Source organism: Meles meles, chromosome Y (genome assembly GCF_922984935.1).
Source record: "Meles meles chromosome Y, mMelMel3.1 paternal haplotype, whole genome shotgun sequence".
Classification (NCBI taxonomy): Eukaryota; Metazoa; Chordata; class Mammalia; order Carnivora; family Mustelidae; genus Meles; species Meles meles.
In genome coordinates this window covers 10864838-10889398 of record NC_060088.1, presented here as the reverse complement: position 1 = coordinate 10889398, position 24561 = coordinate 10864838, and the positions used below count along the sequence as shown (strand labels likewise).

The 24561-nt window shown below is 37.9% G+C and overlaps 1 protein-coding gene across 1 annotated transcript; it reads right to left on the bottom strand.

The window, feature by feature from the left end:
- Window positions 1–16785: 16785 nt before the first annotated feature.
- On the bottom strand, window positions 16786–18707 carry LOC123935768 (heat shock transcription factor, Y-linked-like). The gene is made up of 2 exons (XM_045996578.1): window positions 18195–18707; window positions 16786–17469 (listed from the first exon to the last, which is right to left on the bottom strand). The coding sequence occupies exons 1-2, from the start codon at window positions 18705–18707 to the stop codon at window positions 16786–16788; spliced, it is 1197 nt and encodes a 398-aa protein (XP_045852534.1).
- Between the last annotated feature and the right edge of the window lie 5854 nt (window positions 18708–24561).

Below are 24561 nucleotides of genomic sequence, written 5' to 3'. Positions count from 1 at the left end.
TCCTGGTAGACCCATTCATTCTTCAGTAGGATGCTCTTTAACCTCCACGTATTTGAGTTCTCTCCACCTTTCCTCTTGTGACTGAATTCTAGCTTCAGGGCACTGTGGTCTGAAAACATGCCGGGAATGATCCCAATATTTTTGGTACCAGCTGAGACCTTATTTGTGACCCAGGATGTGATCTATTCTGGAGAATGTTTCATGGGCACCAGAGAAGGACGTGAATTCTGTTGCTTTAGGATGGAACGTTCTGAATATGTCTTTGATGTCCATCTGGTCTAGACTGTCATTTAAAGCCTTTATTTCCTTGTTGATCTTTCACCTAGATGATCTGTCCATTTCTGTGGGGGGGGGGGGGTGGAGGGCTGTTAAAGTCCCCTACTATTATTGTATTATTGTCAATGTGTTTCTTTGATTTTGTTATTAATTGGTTTATACAATTGGCTGCTCCCATGTTAGGGACTTAGATACTTAAAATTGTTAGATCTTCTTGTTGGACAGACCCTTTAAGGATGATATAGTGCCCTTCCTCATCTCTTTGGCTTAAAATCTAATTTATCTGATATAAGGTTGCGGCCCCAGCTTTCCTTTCATGTCCATTAGCTGGGTGAATGGTTTTCCATCCCTCACTTTAAATCTGGACGTGTCTTTGGGTCTAAAATGAGTTTCTTGCAGACAGCATATCGATGGGTCTTGTTTTCTTAACCCATTCTGATACCCTGTGTCTTTTGATTGGGGCACTTAGCCCATTCACATTCAGGGTAACTATTGAAAGATATGAATTTAGTGTCATTGTATTGCCTGTACAGTGACTGTTACTGTATATTGTCTCTGTTTCTTTCTGATCTTTACTTTCAGGCTCTCTCTCTGCTTAGAGGAGCCCTTTCAATATTTCCTGTAGGGCTGGCTGGTTTGGTGCTTGCAAATTCTTTTAGTTTTTGTTCGTCCTGGAAGCTTTTTACCTCTCCTTCTATTTTCAATGACAGTCTAGCTGGATATAGTATTCTTGATTGCATATCTTTCTCTTTTACTGCTCTGAATATATCATGCCAGTCCTTCCTGGCCTGCCAGGTCTCTGTGGATAGGTCTGCTGCCAATCTAATATTTCTACCAGTATATGTTGCATACCTCTTTTCCTGAGGTGCTTTCAGGACTTTCTCTTTGTCACTGAGACTTGTAAGTTTTACTATTAGATGACAGGGTGTGGACTTCTTTTTATTGATTTGGGGGGGGTTCTCTGTGCCTCCTGGATTTTGATGTTTGTTCCCTTTGCCACATTAGGAAGATACTTTGCTACAATTTTCTCCAATATACATTCTGCCCCCCTCTTTCTTTCTTCTTCTTCTTTTGAGATCCCAGTTATTCTAATATTGGTTCATCTTATGGTATCATTAATCTCCCAAATTCTCCCCTTGCGGTCCAGTAGTTGTTTCTCTCTCTTTTGCTCAGCTTCTTTATTCTCCATCATTTGGCCTTCTACACCACTAATTCTCTCTTCTGCCTTATTTATCCTAGCAGTAAGTGCCTCCATTTTTTTTTATTGCATCTCATTAATAGCTTTTTAAATTTCAACTTGGTTAGATTTTAGTTCCTTTATTTCTCCAGGAAGGGATTCGCTAATATCTTCCATGCCTTTCTTGAGCCCAGCTAGAACCCTTGGTAATTGTCATTCTGAACTGTAGTTCTGACACCTTACCAATGTCCATATAGATTTGGCCCCTAGCCATAGGTACTGCCTCTTGTTCCTCCCCCCTCCACGGTGAGTTTTTCTGCTTTGTCATTTTATACAGATTAGAGTAGATAAGTGAGAGAACAAAATACTAAAAAGGTAGCAATGGTCCCAGAAAAATATACAGAAACCAAATCAGAAGAGAATTGGGACTGGGTGGAGAAGAGAAAAGGGAAAAAAAGAAAAAATATATCTATAAATCAGGCTGATGACTAGAACAGAGACATGCACTTGATTTTGGGCATGTTAGAAGATTTTGGCCTGTTAGAAGAAACTACCTCCCAAAATTTTAAAGAAAGAAAAACTTATATGTATACAAAAATAAGGTTAAGCATGATGAGAGGGTGGAATATGACTGTAAAGATGAACACTAAAAAAGATTCTAAAGAAAAGATTGCTAAAAAAGGAATGAATAAGTTGGTTGAAAAAAGGAAAGAGGAAAGAATGTGATCAGGATGGAGACTAGAAGAAAGCCATGCTCTAGTTAGGGTATATTTTGATCTATTAGAAAAACTTTCATTCCAAAATTTTAAAGAAAAAAAAACTTATATGTATACAGAAAATAAGAATAATTACAATAAAGGGAAAAAATATGACTGTAACAATGAAAGTTTCAAAAAGATTTTTTAAAGGCATTAATAAGTTAAAATAGTTATAAAATGTTCAAATAGGAAAGAGGAAAAATTTAAAAAATAGAATTAAAAAATTAACTTTGTTTTTTAAAACTTTTTAAAATTTCTTTTCAGCGTAACAGAATTCATTGTTTATGCACCACACCCAGTGCTCCATGCAGTACGTGCCCTTCATATTACCCACCACCTGGCTCCCCCAATCTCCCACCCTCCCACCCCTTCAGAACCCTCAGAATGTTTTTCAGAGCCCATAGTCTTTCATGGTTCATCTCCCTTTCCAATTTCCCTCAACTCCCTTCTTCTCTCCATCTCCCCATGTCCTCCATGTTATTTGTTATGCTCCACAAATAAGTGAAACCATATGATAATTGAATCTCTCTGCTTGATTTATTTCACTCAGCATAATCTCTTCCAGTCCCATCCATGTTGCTACAAAAGTTGGGTACTCATCCTTTCTGATGGAGGCATAATTCTCCAAAGCTTATATGGACCACATCTTCCTTGTCCATTCTTCCACTGAAGGGCATCTTGGTTCTTTCCACAGTTTGGCGACCGTGCCCAATCATGTCAAAAAATGGACAGAAGACATGAACAGACACTTCTCCAATGAAGGCATACAAATGGCTATCAGACACATAAAAAAATTAACTTTGAATGATTAAAAGATCATGGAGAAAAGCCATGAATTCTATGTGTTGCTTTCCCCTAGCTCTGGAGCTCCACAGTTCTCATTGACCAGTGAACTTGGTCTTGGCTGGATGTTCCTGCTGATCTTCTGGGGGAAGGCTCTATTACAGTGATCCTCAAATGTCTTTTCCTGAGGTGAACTGCACCACTTTTGCCAGGGACCAGGCTAAGTAATCTGCTCGGGTTCACTCTCAGCAGCTTTTGTTCCTCGAATGCTTTCCATACAGCTTTGGAGGATGAGAATGAAAATGGCGGTCTCCCAATCTCTGACCTAGTAGGAGCCAAGAGCTCAGAGGCCCACTCCTCAACGTGCCTTCAGAGAAAAGCAGTCTGTCCCTCCCGTCTCTCTGGTCTCTGGGCACACTCCAAGCTCTCCAGGTCTGTGGCTGAGCATTTGGTGCACAGCCCCATTTGGAGTCTCCAAACCTGGCAGATACTTGCAGCATGCTCCTATGCCACTCCTCCTGGAGGAAGAAGGAGGGAGTCTCTCTGTGTCTACCAGTTGTGGGGTCCCCGCTTGAACAGCAATGACCCTACTGAGCCTCTGGGAATCCTGAGTTGAAAACCCAGTCCTCAGCTCCATTTCTGTAGCTGGCTCCCCTGCTGCAATACCTGGGAGCTCTGCCACACCCCTGGTCTTACTGTGTCTCCGCGGGTCCTGAATCCTCACTGTGCCTGCCAGGGCCCCATCCCCTGCTTAGCCTCTGGAGCAACGTCCCTCAGTGGAGCAGACTTCTAAAAGTTCTGATTTTGTGCTCCGTTGTTCTACCACTTGCTGGGAGCTGGCCCCTTCCCCTGCGGTCCATCTTCCTGTCGCTTCAGATTCACTTCTCCACACATCCGACCTTCTGGAAAGTGGTTGGTTTTCTGTTCCTAGGATTGCTGCTCTTCTTCTCTTCTATCTCCTGTTGAGTTTGTAGGTGTTCAGAATGGTTTGATAACTATCGAGCTTAACTCCTGAAACCTGGTGATATTTTGGTCTCCTACTCCTCTCCCCATCTTGCTCCTCTATCAAACATTTAAAGAAGAACCAATACCTATTCTTCTGAAACTGCTCCAGAAAATAGAAATGGAAGGAAAACTTCCCAACTCATTCTATGAGGCCAGAATTACCTTGATACCAAAACCGGACACAGACTCCACTGGGTAGAATGATAGACCAATATCCCTGATGAACATGGACGGCAATATTTTCACCAAGATACAAGCTAATAGGACCCAACAGTACATTAAAAGGATTATTCACCACGTCCAAGTGCGATTTATTCCTGGGCTGCAAGGGAGGTTCAATACCCACAATTCAATGTGATACACTACATTAATAAAGAAAAGACAAGAACTACAGAATCCTCTCATTACATGCAGAAACAGCAATTGCCAAAATACAGCATCCTTTCTTGGTAACCCTCCCCCCTCACAATGTAGAGATAAAGGGAACATACCTCAATATCATGAAAGCCATATAAAAGGCCCATGGCAAATATCATCCCAAATGGGGAAAAACTGAAACCTTTCCCTGAGATCAGGAACATGATAAGGATGTCCATCCACTCTCACCACCATTTTTCAACATAGTACTGGAAGTCTTAGCCTTGTCAATCAGACAACAAAAAGAAATAAAAGGCATCTAAATCGGTAAAGAAGTCAAACTCTCACTCTTTCCAAATGACATGGTCCCCTAGGGAGAAAACACAAAGGCTCCACAAAAATATAGCCAGAACAGATATTCAGCAAGTCACAGGCTATAAAATCAATGTACAGAAGTCAGTTGCATTTCTATCTACAAACAAGGAGGCAGAAGAAAGACAAATCATAGAATTGATCCCACTTACAATAGCACCAAAAACTGTATGATACCTAGGAATAAACCTAATGCAAGAGGTAAGAGATCTGTACTCTGAAAACTATAGAACACTTATGAAAAAAAAAAAAAACTGAGAAAGACAAAGAAATGGGAAAAGTTTCTATACTCATGGATTGGAAAACAAATATTGTTACAATATTTATGCTACCCAGCGCCATCTACACATTCAACGCAATCTCTATCAAATTACTATCAACATTTTTCGCAGTGGTGGAACAAGTCCCAAAATGTGTATGGAACCAGAGAAGACTCTGACTAGGCAAAAGAATGTTGAAAACACAACCAAAGTTAATGAAGTGCCTGACTTCAAGTTCTATTACAAAGCTGTAGTGATCAAGACTGTATGGTATTGGCACAAAAAGAGACACATAGATCAATAGAACAGAATAGAGAGCCCAGAAATAGATCCTCAACTCTATGGTCAACTAATCTTTGACAAAGCAGGAAAGACTATCCAAATGAATAAAGGACAGCCTCTTCAACAAATGGTGTTGGGAAAATTGGGCAGCCCCATGCAGAAGAATGAAGCTGGACCATGTTCTTAGACCATACACAAAGATAAACTCAATATGGATGAAAGACCTCAGTGTGAGACAGGAATCCATCAGAACCCTAGGGAAGCAACCTCTGTGACCTCAGCTTTAGCAACTTCTTGTTAGACACATCTCCAAAGACAAGGGAAACAAAAGCAAAAATGAACTATTGGGATTTCATCCAACAAAAGGCAGAGACAGTTGAAACAACTAAAAGTCAATGTGCAGAATGGGAAAAGATATTTACAAATGATATCAGATAAAGGGCTAGCATTCAAAATCCATACATAATTTATCACCCTCAATACCCAAAACTGAAAAATCTAATGAACAATTGGGCAGAAGATAGGAAAGACATTTCTCCAAAGCAGACACACAAGTGACCAAAGACACACGAAAAATGTTCAACATCCTTCAACATTAGGGAAATACAAGTCAAAACCACAGTGAGATATCACCTCGCTCCAGGCAGAATGGGTAAAATTAACCAGTCAAGAGAGAACAGGTGTTTCGAGGATGCAGAGAAAGGGGAACCATCCTACACTTTTTGTGGGAATGCAAGCTGTTGCAGCCACTCTGGAAAACAGAATGGAGGGTCCTCAAAAAGTTGAAAATAGAGCTACCCTATAACTCAGCAGTGGCACTACTAGGGATTTATCCCAAAGATACAAATGTAGTGATCCAAAGAGACATCGACACCCCAATGTTCATAGCAGCAATGTTCACCATAGCCAAACTGTGACAAAAGCCCAGATGTCCATCAACAGACGAACAGATAAAGAAGACTTATCATATACCATATATGTAATGTGTTATATATATTATATATGTATAATGATATATAATGGAATATTACTCAGCCATCAGAAAAGATGAATACTATCATTTAGCTCATCGTGGATAAGCTGGATGAAGGATATTTTGCTGAGCTAAATAGGTCAGTCAGAGAAAGACAATTATATGAAATTTAAGAAACAAGACAGAGGATCATAGGGGTAGAGAGGGAAAATAAAATAAGATGAAATTAGAGAGGGAGATAAATCCCAAGAGACTCTTAATTCTAGGGAACAAACTGAGGGTTTCTGGAGGAGGGAATGGGGAGAATGGTGTAAATGGGTGATGGGTATTAAGGAGGGCATGTGATGTGATGAGCACTGGGAGTGATATGCATCTGATAAATCACTACATTCTGCCCATGAAACTTATAATACGCTAAATGTTACCAAAATTGAATTTAAATAAACATTTTATTTAGTTATTTATTAATTTATAAAGATTTTATTTATTTATTTGACAGAGAGAGCACAAGCAGAAGAGGGAACAGGGAGCTAGACTTGGGGCTGGATCCCAGGACCCTGGGATCATTACCTGAGCCAAAGGCAGACACTGAACAACTGGGTCACCCAGGCATCTCTAAGCAATTTTTTAAAAACCGAACTGGGCCTTCTAAATCTCATAAAGACAGAGACCAAAATGTTTTTCAAGTTCACATGATCTGGAAAAAATTCAATATTACAACTAGTTTAAGTTTATTGGTTTAATTAAAACCAATAAGTTTATTGGTTTAATTGGTTTAATTAAAACAGTCATGTATTCTGGGGTTATCAGTGTCAAATACAATACCAATAATCAGCTTTTCCCCACCTGAATTTATTAGTTGAATTCATGCACTATTTGTTGGAATTTGTCAGCTATAGGATGATTTAAAATGATGGTTAAATTTTATCTGTTAGTGTTTTCATGAGTAATTTATAAAAGCAAATTGTTTAAATGAATAAAAAGTTTAATAGCTTTTAAAACTTTAGATAATCTGAAACTGACTAAGTTAAATGATAAATTGGGTTAAATTTATGGAATATCTAAATGCTTCCAAATGAAACAAAATAGTAAAGCACTGATTACCAAGCATAGGTTTATCCACTTCCCTTCTTATCAAAGAGAAACCAAAGATAAATTTGAGGCTGTTAGTAAACATGAGGTGGGGGAAATTGGAGAGAGAGACAAACCATGAGAGCCTGTGGACTCTGAGAAAGAAACTGAAGGTTTTGCAGGGGAGGGGTGTGTGAGGTTGGGGGTGAGTCTGGTGTTGGGTACTAAGGAGGTATCGTGGAACACTGGGTGTGATGCATGAACAATGGATCTTGGAACACTGAAAAAATAAAATAAAATAAAATAAAATAAAAAACTGTACTATAGAATAGCACTAATTTTTAGAGATAATGAAATGTATTTGTAAATTTTGAACCTAAAGAATTCTGGTGTAACAGTTTACACGTAGTTACTACTCAGTTTTCGCTAGAGACTAAGGCTTCTAAGAGTTAAAATTCTGCTACATGTGAGACTTGTAGAAATGATAAGGGAAATAACTATGTAGGAAAAGTAGGAAATATGTAAGAAAGATATAATGAATGATGGTACAGTTTTAGTGAGTGAAAGGAACTGATTTTATCCTTAAAGGAGAGGGGTTATTTAGGAAAAGAAAGTTTAGGACAAAATATGAAAAAGAAAGAAATTTGGACAAGGTTTGTGAAGGAAATACTTTGTAGAAGAATTTTATGTGTGACCAGAACTAAGATTGGAACAAATGAGCTTTTTTTTCTTAATTTCTTTTCAGTGTTCCAGAATGCATTGTTTATGCACCACAGCCAGTGCTCCAAGCAATACGTGCCCTCCTTAATACCCACCACCAGGCTCACCCAACCTCCCATCCTGCTCCCCTCCAAAATGCTCAGCTTGTTTTTCAGAGTCCACAGCCTCTCATGGTTCATCTCCCCCTCCAATTTCCCCCAACTCCCTTCTCCTCTCCATCTCCCCGTGTCCTCTGTGTTATTCCTTATGCTTCACAAATAAGAAAAACCATATGATAATTAACTCTCTCTTGACTTATTTCACTCAGCATAATCTCTTCCAGTCCTGTCCATGTTGCTACAAAAGTTGGGTATCCCTCCTTTCTGATGGAGGCATTATACTCTGTAGTATATATGGACCACATCTTCCTTATCCATTCGTCCATTGAAGGGCATCTTGGTTCTTTCCACAGTTTGGAGACTGTGGCCATTGCTGCTATGAACACTGGGGTAGAGGTGGCCCTTCTTTTCATTACATCTGTACCTTTGGGGTAAATATCCAGCAGTGCAAGTAGAACAAATGAATTTTAAAAGTACACTGGGGGGGAGTCAAGATGGCGGGGAAGTAGGAGGAGGTGCCGTTTCAACCTGTACCCTAAAGTGAGCTGATTACCTACCAGAGATCTCTGATCACTCATGAGATCAGCCTGAGATCAGAATTATACACGTCTGGATCTCTACAGGAGAAGAAGACACCAGTGGGCAGGTAAAGCACAGTGGGAACGTCGGACTGATATGGAAAGATAAACAAAAGGGGGAGGGAGCCAACAGAGGCGACCAATTGGAAATTAATACCTCAATCCGAGAGTGCCCTGTATCTGGGGACCAGCATTAGCTTGGAGTCCGGTTGAAAGCACTCCAAAAAAAAAAAAAAGAAAGAAAAAGAAAAAAAGAGCAAAGGGTCACGGGGGGGGGGGGGGTGTGGGAATCAGTGAGGGTAGGGACAGGGGCTTAAGTTCCCCGACCCAGGACAGCCTCTCCTGGCACTGAGCCAGAGAGAGTGCAGCGGAGAAGCCAGGTCTTGGTCCCTGAGGCCCCAGCGCACCTGAGTCACCAGTGCATCCAAGAATGCGTGGGGTCCGGCTCCAGTGAGGGGCTGGGAGCCTCGCCTGATGGCATTCCTGAAACACGGGTGCCCCACACCCTCTCCTGGGAGAGGTGCTCACAGGTGCTAGCCAAGATCTCTGGCACCCGGAAAAACCAGGCACTCCCAGCCTGAGCCACCAGGAAAATCTCAGTGTGCAATCACTGCTTGGAACCTATCTGGCAGTCTGGAGCTGCCCAGATAGCCACCGCTGCCCTGGTTTTGGGTACAAGGAGGAGATCCTGCATCCCCAGGGACGGTGACTTGGAACCGACTCTGCCAGCAGCTCTGCAGAGCATTCTGAGGCTTCTCTCTAAGAGGGAGGTCTGGGTGCAGTTTGCTCTCCTCTAAACCTCCAAAAACCATCAAAAGCTGTCAAGGCGAGAGAAAGCAGATGAACAAACATAAAAACCTCCAGAAAATAAAAGCCTGAAAAAATTGGTTTCCTCAGAGCCCACTCCCTTGAGGGGAGTGGGAGGACCTAACTCAGGGAACATCATTGACTGAAAACCCACATGGCAGGCCCCTCCTCCAGAAAACCAACCAGGAAGGGAAGAAAAAAAAAAAAAAAAGAAGAAGAAGATGACAAGAGAACAACCTTCTAACCTGAACTTTTTGATACATGCGCCCATGTTTTTCTTTTGCTTTCCTATGTTTTAAATCCTTTTAAAATTTTTAATTTAGTTTAGTCTAGTTTATTGTTTTTTAATTTTTATTTTATAATATACATATAAAGTTAAACTTCAAGGTAATCCCCTTTCCCCAATCAATGCTACCCCCATAGGTAAACCAATTTTTAATATCCCTTTATCTTAGGAATGTTGAGTCCCTTAAAAAAGACATCAAGATACATCCAGGAAGAATCAAAAAAACATTCCTCGCCCTAATGAGAATTTATAACCACTCTCCCATCTTTTCCTTCCGCCAGTTTCTGTGTATTTGTGTTTGTCCTGATAGTATATAAATCTAATGCTTAGGGTTCTTTTTGACGAGGTTCTTCCTTTTTTTGCTTATATATATATATATTTTTTTCTCTTGTCATATACTTTTATCAGTCTCTTTGTCTATTTTTCTATGTATACTTCATAAATCTTACCTGGGGCCCATTTGGGCTGAGCCTTCTCTTTATCTTCCCTTTTTTCCTGTCTCTCCCCCTCTCTCTCTTTTTTCCTCTATATCTTTTTCTTTTTTCTTTTTTTCTCATTTGGGTGAGGAACCCTGATTGAACAGAAGGGTTCCAGAGTGCACCTTGTCTGTACCACAGTCGATACATCCAGCTGCATCCATTTAGTCATCTCTTATCAAAATGACTAGGAGGAGGAATGCCCAACAGAAGAAAAATACCTTCTGCAACAGAGCTAATGGCTATCGACATAGACAATATGTCGGAAAAGGAATTCAGACTAACAATTATCCAGGCAATAGCTAGGTTGGAGAAAGCCATGGAGGACCAAATGAAATTGATAGGGCAGAAGGGAAAGCCACCAGGGATGATGTTCACAATGTTAGCGCACAACTGACCTAACAGGGATGATGTTCAAAATGCTCTCAGTGAATTCCAATCCACTCTAAATTCTCTAAAAGCTAGGCTAACTGATACAAAAGATAGAATTAGTGATCTGGAGGACAAACAGATAGAGAGAAAGGATCAGGAGGAAGCCTGGAACAAACAGCTCAGAAGCCATGAAAACAGAATCAGGGAAATAAATGATGCCATGAAATGTTCCAACGTCAGAATTATTAGAATCCTTGAAGGGGAGGAAAAAGAAAGGAGTCTAGAAGATATAGTGGAACAAGTTATCTATGAAAATTTTCCCAGCCTCACGAATGGAAACAACATTCATGTACCAGAGACAGAGAGGTTTCCCCCAAGATTTTAGATTCTCGAAAGTCCTCACAACACCTGATAGTTAGAATGAAGAATTACAATTCTAGACAGACCCTCTTAAAAGCAGCTAGGACAAAGAGTCTCCTTACATACACAGGAAATCCCATTAGAACAATGTCAGACGTTTCCACAGAGACCTGGCAAGCCAGAAGGACTGGCAAAATATATTAAGCAACCACCAAACCGACACTGAAGGAAATATTAAGGGGGGTCCTATAAAAGAGAAGAAATCATAAGAATATCATTGAACAGAAATATAGAGACAATCTACAGACAGAAAGACTTCAAAGGTAACATGATGTCACTAAAAACGTATCTATCAATAATCAGTCTCAATGTGAATGGCCTCAATGCACCCATAAAATGACACACGGTTGCAGATTGGATAAAACAACAGGACCCATCCATATGTTGTCTACAAGAGACCCATTTTGAACCTAAGGATACACCTAGACTGAAAGTGAAGGGATGGAGAAGCATCGTTCATGACAATGGACTTCAAAGGAAGGCTGGAGTAACGATTCTCATATCAGATAAATTAGATTTTGAACTAAAGACTGTAATCAGAGATACAGAAGGACATTATATCATTCTTAAAGGTACTGTTCACCAAGACGGTCTAACAATTTTAAATATCTACACCCGCAATATGGGAGAAGCCAATTACATAAGAAAACTATTAATCAAGATAAAGAGTCATATTGATATGAATACATTAATAGTAGGACATCTTAATACACCTTTCTCAGTAATAGACAGATCATCCAAGCAGAAAATCAATAAAGAAACAAGAGCATTGAATGAAACATTGGACCAGATCGACCTCATAGACATATACAGAACTTTCCACCCTAAAACAACAGCATACTGTTACGCTGAAAATAAATAAATTAATTAAAAAAAAACAATGAATACTGTTACGCTGAAAATAAATAAATAAATAAAGTCCAAATTAAAAAGCAAAAACAAAAACAAAAAACAAAAAACAGCATACTCATTCTTCTCAAGTGCACATGGAACCTTCTCCAGAATAGACCACATACTGGGTCACAAAGCAAGACTCAACCGATACCAAAAGACTGACATTATTCCCTGCATATTCTCTGATCACAATGCTTTGAAACTGGAACTCAATCACAAGGAAAAGTTCAGAAGGAACTCAAACACCTGGAAGCTAAAGACCACCTTGCTTAAAAATGCTTGGATCAACAAGGAGATCAAAGAAGAACTTAAACAATTCATACAAAAGAAGGAGAATGAAGACACTTCAGTCCAAAACCTATGGGAAACAGCAAAGGCGGTTCTAAGTGGGAAATACATAGTCATCCAAGCCTCCCTCAAAAACATTGAAAAATCCAGAATACACCAGCTGTCTCTACACCTTAAAGAAGTGTAGAATCAACAACAAATCAAACCAACTCCACACGCAAGAGGGAAATAATCAAGATCAGAGCAAAGATCAATGAGGTAGAAACCAGAGATACAGTAAAATGTATCAATGAAACTAGAAGCTGGTTTTCTGAAAAAAATCAATAAGATCGATAAACCATAGCTGCACTAATCCAAAAGAAAAGAGAAAAAGCCCAAATTAATAAAATTATGAACGAAAAGGGAGAGATCACAACGAACACCAAGGAAATAGAAACAATCGCATATTCAAGTCATGCTTACCTGTTTTCTGCATTTGCTTATTCACTTTCCTGCCTTTTCTTTCTGACGCCTTATTCTGTCCTTACTGTTGCCATATTTAACTCACATAGTTTAAACAACTTATCCATCCTCTCACTTTCTCCCATGATTTTTTTTTCTTTTAATTCTCCCCGTGTTCTCCATTTACTCCACTTAAATCTTTTCACTTTTTATTACTTTAGGACTCAACTTTTTCCTTTGAAACATTTATTTAGAACATTTAACCCTGTTGCTAAGCTACATTCTCTATAATTACACATCAGAGAACTAAAAAATAGTGTGTAAAGGCATATGGACATCTTTTACCAGGGTATTGTCCTGAAACTCCAGGAATAAATCAGAGTGATGATTCTAAAGTTTCCCTGTGTAGGCACAACTTGAAAATATGTGTTGTTCCGATAGGATGATTGATAGAATCAATTGTCAGCCTAAGATCTGTGGATGTTCAGATCTATACTTCATCCTAATCCCAGCTATCTCAGAGGCCAAGGGGATGAATTTTGTCACTGTTATGCACATCAGTCGGCATAATATTTGGGATACTGTTGTAGAAACAGAGTTGGTCATAGGATAGCCTATTTTTAATTTCTTCAGGAATCTCCACACTGTTTTCCAAAGTGGCTGTACCAACTTGCATTCCCACCAACAGTGTAAGAGGTTTCCCTTTTCTCCACATCCTCTCCAACATTGTTGTTTACTGTCTTGTTAATTTTGGCCATTCAAACTGGTGTAAGGTGATACGTAAATGTGGTTTTGATTTGAGTCTCCCTCATAGCTAATGATGAACATTTTTTCATGTGTCTGTTAGCCATTTGTGCACTACTGGGTATTTACCCCAAAGATACAGATGTAGTGAAAAGGGCCATATGTATCCTCAATGTTCATAGCAACAATGTTGCTGGTGTAAGGTGGTATGTAAATGTGGTTTTGATTTGAGTCTCCCTCATAGCTAATGATGAACATTTTTTCATGTGTCTGTTAGCCATTTGTGCACTACTGGGTATTTACCCCAAAGATACAGATGTAGTGAAAAGAAGGGCCATATGTATCCTCAATGTTCATAGCAACAATGTTCACAGTTGCCAGACTGTGGAAAGAGCCAAGATGCCCTTCAAGAGAGGAATGGATAAAGAAGATATAGTTCATATATTCTATGGATATTATGTCTTCTTCGGAAAGGATGAATACCCAACTTTTGTATCAAAAGTTGAATGGCACTGGATGAGATTATGCTGAGTGAAATAAGTCAAGCAGAGAGATTCAATTATCATATAGTTTTGCTTATTTGTGGAGCATAAGGAATAACACAGAGGACATTGGGACGAGAGAAGGGAGTTGGTGGAAATTGGAGGGGGACAAGAATCATGAGATACTGCAGTCTCTGAGAAACAAACCAAGGGTTTTGGAGGGGAGGTGATTGGAGGATTGGATGAGCCTGGTGGGTATTAAGGAGGCACGTATTTCATGGAGCACTGGTTGTAGTGCATAAACAATGTATTTTGGAACACTGAAAAAATAAAGTTTAAAAAAAAAAAGGAAACAGAGCTGGTAAGTATGTAGCAAATTCTCTCAGACGTGACTTGTCAAGAAGCTGAAGAAATTGTGAAAGGCAGAGAAATAATCCTATATTTCAATGAAACAGAAGGGGGGAAAGCCTTATAGTGGTATTAACAATAATATCCAAGTTTTCATAATGGTCAAAAAACTGGAAACTGAAAATTTAGTGCATACAGTGATAACTAGTGATGTTAGTTTCACTAAGTCAGACTCTTTATCTGTAGTGTGTGCAACTGTGAGCTACCCTTGAAAGAAAATTTCCAGTGAAGAGTAAGACCGATTATGATAATAGTGAAAGACAAGGGATATTTAGTCACAAAAAGTAAATTTTGATTGGCTTACACTAACATTCATTTATTGTTGATTCAATATATACATATAAAAACATACCATTTGACAGTAACCGTGCTCAATCTGTGCCAATGTCCAAGATAAAGTAAAAGAAACCAACAGGTAACATCTGCTTAAAGTAGTAGTTTAAATCATCCAGGAGAGGGACTTCTAAATCCAGGAAAGAGCTGGCACAAAATTTATATGATTGGAATTGGCATGGTTAAAAAGAGTTGAATATAACTCAAAATGGACAGTGGACTGGAAACCCATGTACATGCTAACATAAATAGTTGTCTTTAAGACACTTGTTAAGGGGTTCCTGGGTGGCTCAGTGGGTTAAAGCCTCTGCCTTCAGCTCAGGTCATGATCCCAGGGTACTGGGATCAACCCCTGCATTGGGCTCTCTGCTCAGCAGGGAGCTTGCTTCCTCCTCTCTCTCTGCCTGCTTCTCTGCCTACTTGTGATCTCCATCTGTCAAATAAATAAATAAAATCTTTTTTTTTAAACAGACGCTTGTTAACTATGCTGAATTTCAGGGTTCAGAATTTAAAAGACATCCATATGTTCATAGCAGCAATGGCCATGGTTGCAAAACTGTGGAAAGAACCTAGATGTCCTTCAATGGACAAATGGATAAGGAAGATGTGGTCCATATATTCTATGGAGTATTATGCCTCCATCAGAAAGGATGAATACCCAACTTTTGTATCAACATGGATGGGATTGGAAGAGATTATGCTGGGTGAATTAAGTCAAGCAGAGAGAGTCAATTATCATATGGTTTCACTTATTTGTGGAGCATAAGGAATAACATGGAGGACATGGGGAGATGGAGAGGAGGAGAGAGTTGAGGGAAATTGGAAGGGGAGATGAACCATGAGAGACTATGGACTCTGAGAAACAAACAGAGGGTTTTGAAGGGGTGAGGGGTGGGAAGTTGGGGGAGCCTGGTAATGTATTATGGAGGGCACATATTGCATGGAGCACTGGGTGTGGTGCATAAACGATGAATTCTTTACACTGAAATTTTTTTAAAAGTATCCCATGACACTTTCTCTGCACAATGTACATTTCACCATGTCTAATAACAGCAGTGTCTGAAAGACAAGGGCAAGTTGGTTTCTGCCTGCCAATCAATTGAGATACGTTTAATTTCATTTGATTAATTGTTATAAGGTTAATTTAAATTTGTAATTGAAATATTATCTTCTAAATAAAAGTTTTTTTTAAACAAAATAAAATGCATCCATAACAGCATAAGGAATTAAGCCTGGAATAGGCTGTGGATGGAATCAGGAAGCAACGTAAATGTATCCATTAAAAAGAAAAACATTAAATGTGGATTAACAAGGGGGAGAAAATAAAAGCACAAACTGGAATGTTTTGAGATCACTAGAGTAAAAGAGGTCTTTGATAGTACCACTTGTAAAATTACACATTTTGATGGATGCAGTCCATGACTGTAGCATGTGATAACATAATGATTGCTACACTGGTAAGAGTGTTATATATTCCAGTATGAATGTATTTTTTAATGAAGACCACCTTTGCCAAATAAAATCCAAGGACTCTCCTAAATAACTGTGAGCATATGAGAAAATATTAAAGTAAATACTGTGTATTTGTCTTTTCTAAATTTCATTTATATTTAATTCACTTTCATATCAATTTTAAGAGTTTATTGGAGAGTGCACAAGCATGGGAGTAGGGGAAGAGGGAGAGGAAGAGACAGATACCCCATTGAGCAGAGGCCCTGATGTGGGACTCGATCCCTGGGATCGTGACCTGAGCCAAAGGCAGATGCTTAACTGACTGAGCCACCCAGTGGAAAATGATGTGGAAAAGGGACTTTTCCACATCATTGAAATTTATGCCCTAATTTGATTCATCCTGGACTATTTCAGAAATTACTTAACTTCAATTTCTTTTTTTTCTTTGCTCCCGTTCTTTTTTAAACATAATTTATTTAGGTTGTACTTCAAATGTTGTTAAATGACAAAAAATACATAATTATTTTACTCTATTTCAAAAAAATAAAGATAATGAAACCATAAAGATGAACATGTAATTTTATTGTTCAAATAAAAGAATTGCCAATGTGTGGTCATTTGCCAACAAGTGATAATCTTTGTTATCTTGCATAATGATAGTCTTTTGATAGATCAGTTATAATTAGTTTGATGTGCATATGATGGAGAGGGTTGATGAGTTGACCTTGAAAGTGAGGCAGCAGAAGTATCAGCTATCATTGGTACTGTGAACCATGGGTTGCCTGCTGGTTGCAGGTTAGAAAAACGAGCCTCACTAGCTGACAAATGAGCATATCTAGTTGAAAAAGTAGAAGGCTCCACCATTGTTCCAAAATAACTGCTCTGTAAGGGAGATATAATACGGTACTGAGATGTAGAAGTTGTAGTTGTAACAAAGTTCACAATGTGACCATTTGCTTGAGTGTAGCTGCTATGTGAGTGCATGTGAAAAGTGGTCAACTGGTTTAAAACAGTATGTTGTTCCATTCCAACTTGTTCCGATGGTCTGACTGATGTTATTGCAGGAGAAAAATCACTTCTCATGGGGGAAGTTGTAGCAATTCTCTGGCTGGGAGAAGGCTTCCTTATTAGAGGTACATTTAAATTGGTGGAGTTTGAACATACCATTTCTCCACTAGTTTTAGCAACAAAACCAGAATTAAGACTGTCCACATTATCCCCTCCTTTGCAGGATTTCTTGTTGATGTCTTGAACTAGTGATACTGCAGAAGCATTTTTAATCCCGACTCTTCTTTTCATTCTTACTAAAAGTTGGGGGCAGCCTCGTTTAAAATTTGGATTATGATAGAACTGTAACTAAAACCAAAGGAGAAAGTTACTAAGTGACATTCCCAACCAATATAAAAGAGAAGATAACATGTAAAATCTGACTTGTTTCATCCCACAAATTAGTATTAGTATTTTTTAAAATTTACTTACTGGAAAAAAACATTTAATTATGGTTTGTGAAAATCTGTTATATATTTACAAGTAACAGTGAATAGCAGTTTAAGTGGCTTCAGGACCTTATTTAAATAGAAGTTCATTCTAAGGGTCAAAGATACCAGCAAAATTTCTTATAACTCTGAATGCTTCACGCATAAGCTAACCTCAATTTTTTCTTTTTCTTTTTTCTTTTATTAATTTTTAAAATTTTTCAGTGTCCTAAAATTCATTGCTTATGCACCACACCCAGTGTTCCATATGACACATGCCCTCCTTAATACCACCAGGCTCACGCAACCTCCCACCCGCCTCCCCTCCAAAATGCTCAGTTTTTTCCTCAGAGTCCACAGTCTCTCATGTTTCATATCCCCCTCCAATTTTCCCCAACTCCTTTCTCCTCTCCAACTCCCAAGGTACTCTATATTATTCCTTATGCCCCACAAATAAGCAAAACCATGATAATTCTCTAGCCTCAATTTTTTTTAAAAATTAGAAATTTAAAAATCTGAGTTTAGGCTTTATATATTACCATATTTACTGCTGTACAAAGTAAAATATTATATGTTCTTTATTTAAGTAATAAAAATTTTAAATACCTTGCTTAAAACAGAGACTTCTTTTTCCTCTGCTAGAAAGTCAGCCAAAGAAGCAGATCTTTGAAAACTCTGTCTCATTTTACTAAATCCGTAAAGATTAAGCTGACGAACTAAACTCTTCATACTTCCAGTTTCAAATATTCTGAAAGGAGCCTTTCTCTCCAAAACTTCTTTCTTGAAAAGTTCCTCATCAATCACTATAGAAGTTCCCTTCTCATCCCACCAAATTGACTTGAATTGATCACTTTCAACTATTTTCCAAAGTTTTCTGGGAAAGGTCAGAGAAAGGAAATCATTATCTTCATCTGGTTCAGAGACACAGAATGTGTAACGTGGTCTTTTTATCAAGGATCCTCCCGACAAGGCCTGAAAAGCATTTTCTTCAATCATAGACCTCAGGTCCACATCTCCAGTGAATGCATGATCACACAAAGGAGAGCTAATGGAGGCTGTGGAAGCAGTTGATCCATTTTTAAGAGAATCATCTTGAATTTCTGAAGAAACGTGTGCCATCTCAAATAAGTTTTCCTTCAGCTACGTTTCTCATCTGCATGGTTTTGAACACTGCAGCTTCAAATGCTGCTTTGGCTGGCTTATACAGATAAACTATTCAGACCATCACAATGGGCCACCACCCGAGTTGTTGTGACATCACAAGATCTTGGTCTCCTAGCAATTAAAGGATAACATTCAGCCAGAGTGTTTCTTTTTGAAACTCATTCAGTTAAAAATAAAATACTTAAACTTATGTAGACAATGACCAAAAAAATAAGATCTATAAAATCTAATTTTTACAAAAAATTTTTATGAAATAAATACATAATTGTATTTAGCCCCTGAAATAAAATTATTTCCTTACTTCTAAACACACTCAAACTAGGTTGATACCAATAACATAAAACCTGGTAAAGGAAAACTGCAAAAAAAAGAGTAAAACAAAAGATTTAAAATATCCTGACAATTTGGAATTTAAATCTGTGTAACTTGTATATAAAGAAAGCATAGTCACTGAGACCACAAATTAGTGGTTGCTCTGGACCAGGTGACAGGGGAATGGAAAGTTCTGTTTTAAAGTATTTCTTCTTAAGATGTTGAAAATGTTTAAAAAAATAGAGATGTAATATGATACAACATTACAAAGATAAAAATGTCCCTGATTTGTATGTTTTAAAGTGGTTATTTTCATATAAAGTGTATTTTGCCTCAATTTTTTATAGTACCCTGGATCTGTTGTTACCACTTGCTAAAATAAAATGTACTTAGGCTTCTGAATATAGAGTTAACTTATCTGTTTATCTTTTGTAAGTAGTCTGTGTCAAATAGTATCAAATATATTTCATAGTCCTATTAGTGGAATAAATGTGATTTTGTTTAATATGCCTATAAATATCTGTTAGATACTCAGGAAGTAAAATATTTTAAGAGATGTCAAGAGATCTACCATGAATGACATTCTAAACAGTGGGAAATTTTTTAAAAATGACAGTATTATAAATAAAATCTATTTTATGCTCCCCTGAAACACAGGGGAAAATTGCTTTTCTTGCAACAGCCAATGTATTTTTATAAAAAAATTATGTGGGATAATCTTTGTGCCCAAGAAACAGAACATACATTGGTCAGGCAATCTTAGTTTTGAATGAAAAGTTCTCTTTCTGGGGCACCTGGGTATTTCAGTGCGTTAAAGCCTCTGCCTTCAGCTCAGGTCATGATCCCAGAACCCTAGGATCAAGCCCCACATCCAGGCTCTCTGCTTCCCCCTCTCTCTGACTCTGCATGCCTCTCTGCCTACTTGTGATATTTGTCTGTCAAATAAATGAATAAAATCTTTTTATAAAAGTTTCCCTTTCTGCCTACCAATAACCATACTCCATCTACACTAAGAATTTCTGTGGGTTCATAATGAGACTGTGTTGCCTTTTCAATATGTGTAGAAGAAATTAATTATTTTTACAATTCCATATTTTATCATGCTTAGAAAGAGATATCAATGCTAGGAGGATGTCTTAGTTTAATATACTTTTTAAATCCAGAGTTTAAGTATTAACAGTAAGTAATAAACATTTTCACATAAGTAAATACTTAATGAAGATAAAAAGATACTCCCTCCAGGATGGTTAAGTACCCAACTCGGTTTTGGCTAAGGTCATGATCTCAGGATCATGAAATCAAGTCAGAGCCCGTACTCAGCTGTGAGCCTGCCTGAGATCCTGTCCTTCTCCCCTGCTCCTCTCCACCACTTGTGCAAACTCTCTCTCTCAAATAAATAAATAAAACATCTTTAAATAGAAAAAAGGAAGAAGAAAAAAGATAATCCCTCTAGATGTAGGCTCATGAATTTTTACAATTATTTCATTCAAATATTTTTTGCAAAATTATAAAGATTTGTATTTACATTCCAGGCATTTCCTTAATTTCCCACATGCAGTTTTTGTTGGGGGCCTAGTGATTATCTATGGCTACAAACAATGGGGTGTATATGTAGAGAAAACAGTGAGTTAATGGGAGGAACAGAAAACAGATTTCACATTAAATGTAGAAAATTTTCATTAAGTATGGAGGAAGAAGAGTTTGGGGATTTTAGGGAAAGATGACTTAATTTCCCACATGCAGTTTTTGTTGGGGGCCTAGTGATTATCTATGGCTACAAACAATGGGGTGTATATGTAGAGAAAACAGTGAGTTAATGGGAGGAACAGAAAACAGATTTCACATTAAATGTAGAAAATTTTCATTAAGTATGGAGGAAGAAGAAGAGTTTGGGGATTTTAGGGAAAGATGACTTATTTTCATCTGACTCTAAATTTTAAACCTTACTTCCATAAAGATTAAAGAAATCAACAATTTTATCTGGAAAGCATAATTATAATAGGTTGTGTCTTCTTAGATATATAGAAGAATAAAATTTCCGTCTTTGCAATCTCTTTATCACTTAGCATGTGATGCACCTCACATTCTACCTGGTTAATTCTTATTCTATAACAAAATTGTTTTCTTTCTTCTTGGTCTTTGTGAAGAGGTTTTATAGATTAGATGTAATTATATTCCTCCCATATGTGTTATGATTTTGTTTGATTGTTTGGTTACATTATTTTAAAAAATACTTTATTTATTTATTTGATAGAGACACAGTGGGAGAGAGAGCCTAAGTAGGGGGAGTGGGAGAGGGAGAAGTAAGCTTCTTGCTGAACAGGGAACCCAATGCTGGGCTGGATCCCAGGAACCTGGAACTATGACCTGAGCCAAAGGCAGACGATTAAAAGACTGAGACATCCAGGTGCCCCTTGTATGTGTTATGTTTAATCTGGAGACTGCATGGAAAGGAACAGCGAGATGAGACAAGGTTACATTTACAAAATGAAATAGGAGAAAGGAATGGCTATATTCAAAGGAGATGAGTAAAGCCCCCCATTTCTGTAAGAGTCCTAAGAGATTTCAGGTTGAAAATAAAATCATTTATGGTTTGATCATGTTCCAAAACTGTAGGACAGCAAATAAGGAGTAGCTCCAACAGTTCTTTTTTAGTGGTTCTAACTATCCCATTCTCTGCCTGAACCCAGATATTTTGCAATAATGTATCTATCATAAATCTGCTGACTTCAGGCTTTGTTTTTCTGATGGCTTAAAGCTAGAGACTCCCTCAACTGAATCTGATAGTAAGAAAAGAGAACATGCTGATGAGCACTCTCAGGTTGAGCAGTGGTTAATGTATTACAAATTTTGTAGTTAATAATTAGTAGAAGGATGAACTGTTTTTAATTTTTTAAGCTAAATCTCAACCAAAGAGGAAGAAATGAACTTTATTTTGAGTTATTCAGATGCTTTGTGGCATTATATCAAAAGAACGCTTTAATGATACCTTTGGGTGAATAATTACATCATCTTCAAATGACCATTTCATATTTCCATATTTACACATACTTCATATGTACATATAATATTTCATTCTCTTCTGTCTTCTGTACTTATAAGTGGTACTGTCCACTTTGTATCTCCTCCTTTTGAGATACACTCTCTCTTCTGAGAAATTACAGTTGATTATTTCATATGTAACCCTTTTGATCCATTCATTATGAAAATGTCTTCCTTTTGTATTTCTTATAGATAAGCTCTGCTAATAAGAAATTTAGTCCATTTTTTATTTGGGTATATCCATCTGATTACTCCCAAAGGTCACTAACAATTACTAAATTTCTCCTCAGAATTTCATTCACTGGTTTTATCAGCATTTTTTAAATTACTTTTCAGCATAACAGTATTCATTGTTTTTGCACCACACCCAGTGCTCCATGCAGTACGTGCCCTCCCTATTACCCACCACCTAGTTCCCACAACCTTCCACCCCCACCCCTTCAAAACCCTCAGATTCTTTTTCAGAGTCCATAGTCTCTCATGGTTCACCTCCCCTTCCAATTTCCCTCACTCCCTTCTCCTATCCATATCTCCTTGTCTTCCATGTTCTTTGTTATGCTCCACAAATAAGTGAAACCATATGATACCTGATTCTCTCTGCTTGACTTATTTCGGGGTGTGAGGTGGTATCTCAATGTGGTTTTAATTTGAATCTCTCTGATGGCTAGTAATGATGAGCATTTTTTCATGTGTCTGATAGCCATTTGTATGTCTTCGTTGGAGAAGTGTCTGTTCATATCTTCTGCCCATTTTTCGATATGATTCTCTGTTTTGTGTGTGTTGAGTTTGAGAAGTTCTTTATAGATCCTGGATATCAACCTTTTGTCTGTACTGTCATTTGCAAATATCTTCTCCCATTCCGGGGGTTGCCTTTTTGTTTTGTTGACTGTTTCCTTTGCTGTGCAGAAGCTTTTGATCTTGATGAAGTCCCAAAAGTTCATTTTTGCTTTGTTTCCTTGGCCTTTGGAGACATATCTTGAAAGAAGTTGCTGTGGCTGATATCGAAGAGGTTACTGCCTATGTTCTCCTCTAGGATTCTGATAGATTCCTGTCTCATGTTGAGGTATTTTATCCATTTCGAATTTATCTTTGTGACGGTGTAAGAGAATGGTTGAGTTTCATTCTTGTACATAGAGATGTCCAGTTTTCCCAGCACCATTTATTGAAGAGACTGTCTTTTTTCCACTGTATATTTTTCCCTGTTTTGTCAAAGATTATTTGACCATAGAGTTGAGGGTCTACATCTGGGCTCTCTACTCTGACCCGCTGGTCTATGTGTCTGTTTTTATGCCATACCATGCTGTCTTGGTGATCACAGCTTTGTAGTAAAGCTTGAAATCAGGCAACGTTATGCCACTAGTTTTGTTTTTGTTTTTCAACATTCCCTTAGCAATTTGGGGTCTCTTCTGATTCCACACAAATTTTAGGATTATTTGCTCCAGCTGTTTGAAAAAATACCGGTGGCATTTTGATCGGAATAGCATTAAAAGTATAGATTGCTCTAGGCAGTATAGACATTTTACCAATGTTTATTCTTCTCATCAAGAGCATGGAATGGTCTTCCATCTTTTTGTGTCTTCTTCAATTTCTTTCATGAGTGTTCTGTAGTTCCTTGGGTACAGATCCTTTACATCTTTGGTTAGGTTTATTCCCAGATATCTTATGGTTCTTGGTGCTATAGTAAATGGAATCGATTCTCTAATTTCCCTTTCTGTATTTTCCTTGTTAGTGTGTAAGAAAGCCACTGATTTCTGTACATTGACTTTGTATCCTGCCACGTTACTAACTTTTAGCAGCATTTCTAAACTAGATTGTTTCTGATTCCAGAACATGCTGTGGAACAGGAGCTGATCATGTATCATTAGGAAGTAACCTATGCTATCCCCAGTACTTTGCTCTGAAATCTACTTTGACATTAATGTTACTACCCAGCTATTTTATGACTAATACTTTTTGTGAATTTTCCATCCATTTACCTGTGTTTTATTAATTAATCTTTACTGATTATCTTTGTTTTCTTATTTATTTTTTAAAGATATTTATTCATTTATTTAAGAGAGAGAGCACAAGGTGGGAGTCAAGCATGTAGAGTCAGAGGGAGAAGCAGATTCCCCACTGAGCAGGGAGCCATATGTGGGGTTCTATCCCAGGACCCTGGGATCATGACCTGAACCGAAGGCAGATACCCAAGTGACTGAGCCACCTAGACACCCCCCTTTGTTTTCTTATTTAATGTGTATTTCTTGCAAGCAGCCCTTAAGTAGAGCTTATTTTTTAAATCAAATCCAATAAGCTGTGACTCTTTATCAGGGCATATAAATCATTTACAGTTAATATACTTATTAATGTTTTCTATGTACCATATCAAGTACTTTTTATTCCACTTAATCTCTTTTGTTGACTTTTTAGCTATAATTATCTTATTGTTATTGTTTTGAGATAGAATACACATTTT

What these genes read in the sequence shown, in the direction of transcription:
- LOC123935768 (XM_045996578.1), bottom strand. Translation starts at nt 18,707, where the DNA reads ATGGCACACGTTTCTTCAGAAATTCAAGATGATTCTCTTAAAAATGGA. An exon ending in AAGTCTCTGTTTTAAGCAAG is followed by an intron (nt 17,470 to 18,194) that starts GTATTTAAAATT and finishes CTTTGGTTTTAG; the next exon opens with TTACAGTTCTATCATAATCC.